Below are 7,973 nucleotides of genomic sequence, written 5' to 3'. Positions count from 1 at the left end.
ACCAAGAGCATTACCTACTAATTTAAATATCAAATATTCTCATGTGTGGCTTAAAGACAGAAATATGTTCTGAGTCCTTAGGCAGCTTTGTCATTGTGCAATCACAGAGTATACTTATTCAAACCTAGATGGTGTAGCCTACTACACACGTAGGCTATATGATATAGCCTGTTGCTCCTAGACTACAAACCTGTAGAGCATGTCACTGTACTGAATATTAAAGGCAGTTATAATACAGTGGTAAGTATTTGCATATCTAAATATAGAAAAGTACAGTAAAAATACCATACGACCATCATTCTATAAGTGACCTGTCATTCACCGAAAAACGTAGTTATGTGGCACATGACTGTACTTTTGACTTTATAAAAAAACTCATGACATTTTGATTTTTAAAAAATTTTAAAAATATTTAAATATTTCTAAATCATAAAGTGCTTAACATTATTAACTTTGTGTCTGGCACAAAGTCAATTCTCTGTATTATTATTGGTATTTAATAACTGTTAGGCATTTCTAACACAAGGGAAAATGTTTATCTTCCCAAAAGGTTTGCTTAGCTCCATCATAGATTTGGAGCTTGCCTCTGAGGGGACAAGCTTTGCCGGAGAATTCAATGATTCTGCTAAACAGATTGAGAAGATTTGGGATTTTCTTAGGTATTCTGCAGAGTAAGGAAGAGGTGAGAGAAGGGGAAGAGAGGAGGAGATGGAGATGGAGAATGAGACTGAGGACTCATTCTCAGGAAGGCCACCAACTTTCCTTGTGGGGAAGGGAGGTGGGTGAAGAATACTTTATGATCCGAGGTGGATCAATATAGTTTGAGGTTTTTGTATTTCAGTAATGTGAAGAACTCCTCCTTCACTCCACCCCAGCTCCAACTTCTGTAGCATTGACTACAATGGTGCACGAATGTTATGAATAGGTTTGTGGTGGAAATCGAGGAAGGGTCTACACTTCCCACTTGGGTTGAAATTAGAACGGAGAGAACAGCCCGGAAGCAGAGGCCAAGAGCCAAATCCCCACAAGAGTTTGACCATGGTTCCTTAGCAGGCATTTGTCTTATGTCTTCTTACTAATAATGGAAGCCATTCTGGCCTACACCTGGGCATGAATAGGTAAATTGAGATGGGCCTAGTTCTAAAGTTCTGTTACCTGCCCCAGCTGAGTCAGAACTCTTGTTTTTGTTGTAGAATCACCCAGAGTCAAGAGAATCTTTGGCTTGAAGATTTTTGAGGGCCAGAGAGGAGCCCTGCCCTGGCTCCTTAGGAACAGCCAGAATCTGTCTGACTTTTAGGTATGGGATATCTGACCCCTGTAGGGCTAGACACCCCTGACACCCCTGCGGTGTCCACGTGGTTGGAGGGATATGTATTTATGAGGTAGTAACTAAGTAGCCAAAGGCGTGAGGAGTAACATCGTTGCTAGGCAACTGGCTTCATTAACTCTATGGCTTTCGTTGAGGTACTACCCTGTACAAAATTCCTTGAAGTCTTCCCTAACCCTTCTCCCCAACTCTCCCTTCCGGTGCAGCAGGGAACCGATCAGCCCCAGGACAACCGTAGCAAATTTGGTGTTATGGTTTAGAGTTGTGACCAGGTGCTTAGGGTTTAATGTTAAGGCAAACCAGGATCCACTGTGTGACCCCACGGCAACTTCTTTAGGCTCTCTGCGCGTGTCCCCATCTGTAAAATGGGTAGAGGTAGCAATAATTGCTTCACAGATGGACCAAATGTGGTAATAACACGGGGGCTTAACAAGAGCCTGACAATGAGTCACTACTCATCTTCCAATCACCTGGCAAGCTCATTTCACTCATCATTACTCCTCCCGACTCTCCTTTAAACTACCTTCTTGTTTAAATTTTGAAGATGCACGTAGGAGGGAAAGTTAGTTCGCATTTGACGCCCTCCCCGCTCTGTCGCTCTTTCCCAGGGCCCACCCTCCGCGGACGCAGAACGTCTGCCGGTCGGGCGACGGTCAGCGATGGCGGTCTCCGCGGCAGTCGGTCCTCTCCTGCCGTCGGCTTGGCAAGCGTCCGAGGGCCAGCTCAGAGCCTCTGCGGCGCTGCCCTGCAGGGAAAGCGCCGCCGCCAGCCCAAGCCTCGGGGGCGCGAGTAGCAGAACCACACTGCAGAGGCGGCCGCGGGAACCACGGCCAGAGACGGAGGATGGCGCACCGGGAGACAACGGGATGACGGGCACCCAGAACGCGCCAAGCCATCTCCGCCGGACCTCCTCCGACCTGAGCCCGCAGTTATCCTCCCAGGTCTTGACCGCCGCTCCAGAAGTGAGAGCAACGCGGGTCGTGGCGCGCGGCGCCGGGGAGTGGAATGTCGGCGGGGGGAGGGGGGAGCTCTGGAAGGGCGCCCGGGAGGTGAAGCAGGACCCGCGTCCGCGCGCCCGGACGCCGGCTGCCAGGCGCCGCCGCCGGGAGCGAGTACGCTGCTGACGTCACGCGCCGTTCGTCCAATGAGCGGAGGCCCGAGGGAGGCGCCGTCCCGCCCCCGCCGCCGCCACCACACCGGCCCTCCGGGAGCGTCTGAGGAGGCGCGGGCCGCTGCGGGCTTAGGCGCCGCACCGCGCCGGCCCGATCAGCTGGACGAGGCCCAGGCAGCCGCTCGCCGGGACCCCGCCGCCCGATGTCCTCAAGATGGAGGCAGCGGGGACGGCGGCGTGAAGAAAGCGGCGCTGTGGGCGCGGGAGCAGGGGCCCGGGCGGAGGCGGTGGCGGGATGGGGCTGCTGCTCATGATCCTGGTGTCGGCCGTGCTGGGCTCCTTCCTCACGCTCCTCGCCCAGTTCCTCCTGCTGTACCGCAAACAGCCCGAGCCGCCGCCGGACGAGGCCGCCAGCGCGGGCGACGGCTTCCGCTACATCAAGCCCGTGCCAGGCCTGTCCCTGAGGGAGTACCTTTATGGCGGCGGCCGGGATGAGGAGCCTTCCAGTGGGGCCCCCGAGGGCGGCGCGACCCCCACTCCGGTCCCTGAGACCCCTGCCCCGCCAACGCGGGAGACCTGCTACTTCCTCAACGCCACCATCCTGTTCCTGTTCCGGGAGTTGCGGGACACTGCGCTGACCCGCCGCTGGGTCACTAAGAAGATCAAGGTGGAGTTTGAGGAGCTGTTGCAGACCAAGACGGCCGGGCGCCTCCTGGAGGGGCTGAGCCTGCGGGAGGTGTTCCTGGGCGAGACGGTGCCCTTCATCAAGACCATCCGGCTCGTCCGGCCCGTCGTGCCCTCGACCACCGGAGAGCCCGACGGCCCCGAGGGGGAGGCGCTGCCTGCCACCTGCCCCGAAGAGCTGGCCTTCGAGGCAGAGGTGGAGTACAACGGGGGCTTCCACCTCGCCATTGACGTGGACCTCGTCTTTGGCAAGTCCGCCTACCTGTTCGTCAAGCTGTCCCGAGTGGTGGGGAGGCTGCGCTTGGTCTTTACTCGCGTGCCCTTCACCCACTGGTTCTTCTCCTTCGTGGAGGACCCGCTGATCGACTTTGAGGTACGCTCCCAGTTTGAAGGGCGGCCCATGCCCCAGCTCACCTCCATCATCGTCAACCAGCTCAAGAAAATCATCAAGCGCAAGCACACGCTCCCGAATTACAAGATCAGGTGAGAAGGAGGGTGGGGGAAATATTAGTCCACAGGCAGGGGAGGCCCTCGCTGCTGGGAATCCGGGCCTGGGCGGGATGCTGCGTTGAGTGTGAAGGGCAAAAGCTTGTTTCTATCGCAGTCCCCGCTACTCCTGGAATCTTGTTCCCACTCTGGACAGGGCCCTCAGTAAAGGCAAATAGCGGACATTTGCTTCCAAACGGCATTAATATGAGCCAGAAACCTTTTCATGTGCTCATGGGCACTCAAGGTGCTGTCAACGTGGGTAGGATTGTCTCTTTTTAAGCAGCGTATTGAAAATGGAAGGGAAGCCTAAGCCTACCCTGATCCCCAGGAGTCTCTCGTGGGACTGTTGAGAAACTCTTTCTATATGTGGTTGCTGCATTGAGAGCAGCTGTGTCACTGGCTTTGCATCATCACCTTGACCACGTTGAGAAATTGTTCCTGGACACAGTGCAGGCACCATGGGTGTGCTCCGAGCCCAGGTCAGTTCTGTTTTGCCGTTGCAAGCCACTTTTGCTTTGATGTTTTGGCGTCTTTCAGGGCAGAGGCAGGGCTACTGCAAAGGAGTACTCTCCACAGCGAATTGGAAAGGAGTTGGGAGCCAGTACGTAGTGTGCTTCTCTGTACATTTTGTATTAACGTAATCTGCTCTTTTCGGGTTGATTCTTTAGCACAGACCCAGACTGTGCCAATCAAGCATTTACTCTCTATGGCTGTAAGTTCCTCACAAGGTACCTGAAGTCACTCTGCAGATAGTATTTTAATGATAGGTGGTAATTTTAATTATCAAAAGCCCTACTGCGTCTGATGGCTTAAGTTTATGTAGTATACATTTTTGAGTAATGTATGAGTTTTCTTTTAACATCATAGAAGTGGTGGAAGGAGAAAGGCAGTTTTGTAGGGCTAGAGGCTTCTTCCACTTTGGGAAAGCTTGTTGGAGTGGAAAGGGCTTTTTCTTATTAAAAAGCTGAATTTTTAATTTTCTGTCCTCTAATTTTGTGTTCACTAAAATGTTTGAACCTTTTGGGTTTTGCCCTTTATCTTAAAATTATTTCAGTCTCATATTTGCCTTACCTAATGCTTTTTAGTGGAAGTTGCCTATTTGTGGATCATTCATTTTCTACCACAGTCTCAAGCATCAGTGAGCCAGATAATACAGAAATATTTTGAGTTTGAAATGGAGTATTAACTTGTGTATGTGGCAGGTGTACCTTAGTGATTATGTCCTGTTTAGGCTAACAGCACAGAATGACAGCTTAAAACTGTTGGGTGGCAGGAGAAATTTACTTTATTATGGAAATATTTCCATAGATTTGCAGAGGACGATGAGCTGGTCCTTCACTGTGTTTGATTTCTCCTCTGTGAAGTGGAACATACTCTATGAAATGTACTTTTAACCTCTGGAATATATGACTAAATTATAAATGGATTCTAGTGTTTAAGCAGTGAGATGTTTATAGCAGTGTATTGCTAAGAAAGTCATGAGAAAAAGTTGTTATAGATTTTTATATTCTATTACAACTTTAATTCTGATGTTTTCTGGGTAGCTTTCAGGTAACAAAATTTGGGTTATTTTGAAATTTTCAGAATAGCTAGTAGCAATGGGTTGCATATCATTTTTAGATTTTTTTAAAAATGTAGACTTGAAATTTAGGTAAATCTGAAAGACATTATGAGTAAGAGTTATGGAGGCATTGATAAGTTTAATGCTTTGAAGGAACTTCATCTGTATTATTGAATAGCATTGTCATTTAAAAGTATGGCAAAATTGCTTTTTGTTTATTACATTCAAAGGGATTTTTAAAAAGCACAGCATGAGTTTGGTAATGACATTTCGACTTCTAAACATTAAGCATTCAATGATCACCTGCAGAAATGTACACATCTGTGCTCTTCATATTAGAGGGCATCTCAGTGGTCAATCAGTAAATACTGCACCAAAGTCACTCAATCTGTAAATATTTATTGTACACCTGCTATACGTTTATCATTTTTCTAGGTGCTAGGACTTCAATACCGAGCAGAAATAGACAGCCTCAGCCCTCATGGAGCTTAGAGTCTAGTGAAAATTGAATTAGCTGTACTTAATAAGATTTAAACTAGAGTGAGATTGATGGGGTTGAAGTAACAAGGAAGCTGATTTTAGCTTAGTAAAAGAAAGTAATAGAAGTATGAGGATGAAAAGGGCTGCCTCAGGAAGTGTTGACTTCTCTTGTCTATGTAGTTCTGTCTGTCAAAAGTGTTTTACACTAGTGGTGATGTGGGACTGATTCAAGTTTCAGATAAGAGAATGAATTATAATACATCAAAGATATATCACGCTTCTCACAAGAATTAAATAGCTAGTATTTATCCTTTTTTATTAATGAGAGAATGGAGCTCAGAGTACTTAAACAACTTGCTTAAAGTCACACACAGCTGTCAACTGGTGAAACCCAGCTCTCATAAATCCAGGTGGATTTTTTTAAAAACTATACTGCATTCTTAGGGATTTTTTTAAAAGTATGCCATCAATATATATATGGGATATCTTTCCAAATTAACCTAAAACTCTGAGAAGAGTTTGACTAATAAAGCTTGTTTTTTTTCATAAATTGGAAATTTTGAGAGGATCCTTTTAAAGTTAAATCATAATGTTAAATCTTTGAGTACTGCCCCACATACCATTTCTTTTTTAATCCAGTAGATTGTGTTTCCAAATAGAAGGCTCTTGCTAGTTTATCCTCTTTAGCCATCTAATCTTCTTAGTAGAGGTAAAGCAGTAAAGAAAATTGTATTGAGTCTTAGGATCCTTTGGCACTTTTAATCATCACATAACAGAAATATCTTGCCAGTTAATGTTGTTACTTCTTTCCCCCTTCATTTGTTTTTCCTCTTTCATGTTGGTAAGGCAAAGTGGTCCTATCTGGATTGCCAGTTGCTGATGTTTTACCTAGAGATGCTGAGTAGCTCTAGTGGTTGCTTCCAAAGGACCCACCTCATTTTACCCAAGTAACACATTTTGTAAAACATTATAATATTTTTTAAAAATGAATTGTAATACATAGAAAATGTCTTTACACATTTATTGGAGTTAGGAATTTAATTCACCCACCTCAATCTTAATTGTTCTGATTTTTTTTCTTAAAGTGTATACTTTAAAATAGTATATTATAGTAATAATATTTTTTAAAAAATTAACACCAGAATTTATCTTCAAGGGAGAAAGATTACCACTTATGTTCTTTCTTTCGTATGTACATGGAGAATCTGTCTTTAACATGAAATCTGAGTAATAGTCCCCAGGTGGGGAGGGGTGGTTAGGGTTTAGGAGTCAGATACGAGATTCTTACTGATGCTTCTGTTCCTAGAGTATTACTGCAGTGTACCTAGCACTGGTTACACACTGGAAGAGCAAATTCAGTTTGCATGTACTTTTTATTTGGCCTGCACTGTTTTTATTTTTATTTTTCAGTTGCCAACATTAAAAAATGGAAGGTTTTGTGTGATTTGGATTCTTGGCTTCTGTTAGAGACAATTGGAATATCTTGTAGCACCACTTCTGCATTTCTCATTGGCAACAACAGCAAGGAGATGGAGCGTAGTAGCAGCTTTGGGATTGAAACTTGGTGTATAAGCTTCTACATGTAGTTTATAGTCCCCATTTACTTGCTACACTTAATTGATGGTACTTGCCTGGCCTGGATTCATATGAATTTGAGACCCCTACTGGAGGAGTAAATAGGAAGCCTCACTGTTGCTAATTAGTGAAAATGGGAAGACTTAATAGCTGGATTGGGGGGGTCATTTTCACCTCTCATTCAGCAATTTTCTTTTTTAAAAGACATCATTAATGTTGAATTTTTAGAAGTCATTATATCCAGAAAAAAAAAATCCCTTGAAATATTTCTTTCTCTGCCACGTAGTGATAGTAAGTAGATAGTGGCTACTTTTTGTTTGAGTTTGGTGAATATTTTGCTTTAGTGGGATGGGTCATTAATAATTAACTATGTAAGCATTTACTTCTCTGATCTACAGAAGAGGGGGCACCTACTTATTGACACTATATTTGAATTTAATGAATGAGTATGGAACACATATTTGGGGAAAACTTCAATTTATAGGTTCATGGAATGTCTTTTGAGCATGACTGTTTTTGTTATAACTGATAGTTTTGTTCTTTTACTCCTGAAAAACATTTTGAAATGTATTTGTGCAAAATTTTCAAATATCCTCAGTGACTGGAGAGCAACAAGGACCATTTTCCCTGCTAAAGGTGAGGGGCAGGGCTATATTTAGTTAAACAGAGCCTTTAATATCTTTATATTTATTTATATACCATTAATTTAAGAGAACTAAATTAGGCTCAGTCTGGAAAGCCACATA

The 7,973-nt window shown here is 45.1% G+C and overlaps 1 protein-coding gene across 1 annotated transcript in view; it reads left to right on the top strand.

Moving 5' to 3' along the window:
• Positions 1-2,691: 2,691 nt before the first annotated feature.
• PDZD8 (PDZ domain containing 8) overlaps positions 2,692-7,973 on the top strand; it is a 76,466-nt gene continuing 71,184 nt past the window's right edge. The window contains exon 1 of the mRNA XM_069460126.1: positions 2,692-3,605. Coding sequence (XP_069316227.1) covers positions 2,734-3,605 — 872 coding nt within the window. The 5' untranslated portion in view covers positions 2,692-2,733. The remainder of the gene's footprint in view (positions 3,606-7,973) is intronic.

Source organism: Eulemur rufifrons, chromosome 28 (assembly GCF_041146395.1).
Source record: "Eulemur rufifrons isolate Redbay chromosome 28, OSU_ERuf_1, whole genome shotgun sequence".
Taxonomy (NCBI): Eukaryota; Metazoa; Chordata; class Mammalia; order Primates; family Lemuridae; genus Eulemur; species Eulemur rufifrons.
This window is presented reverse-complemented; position numbering and strand designations above follow the sequence as displayed.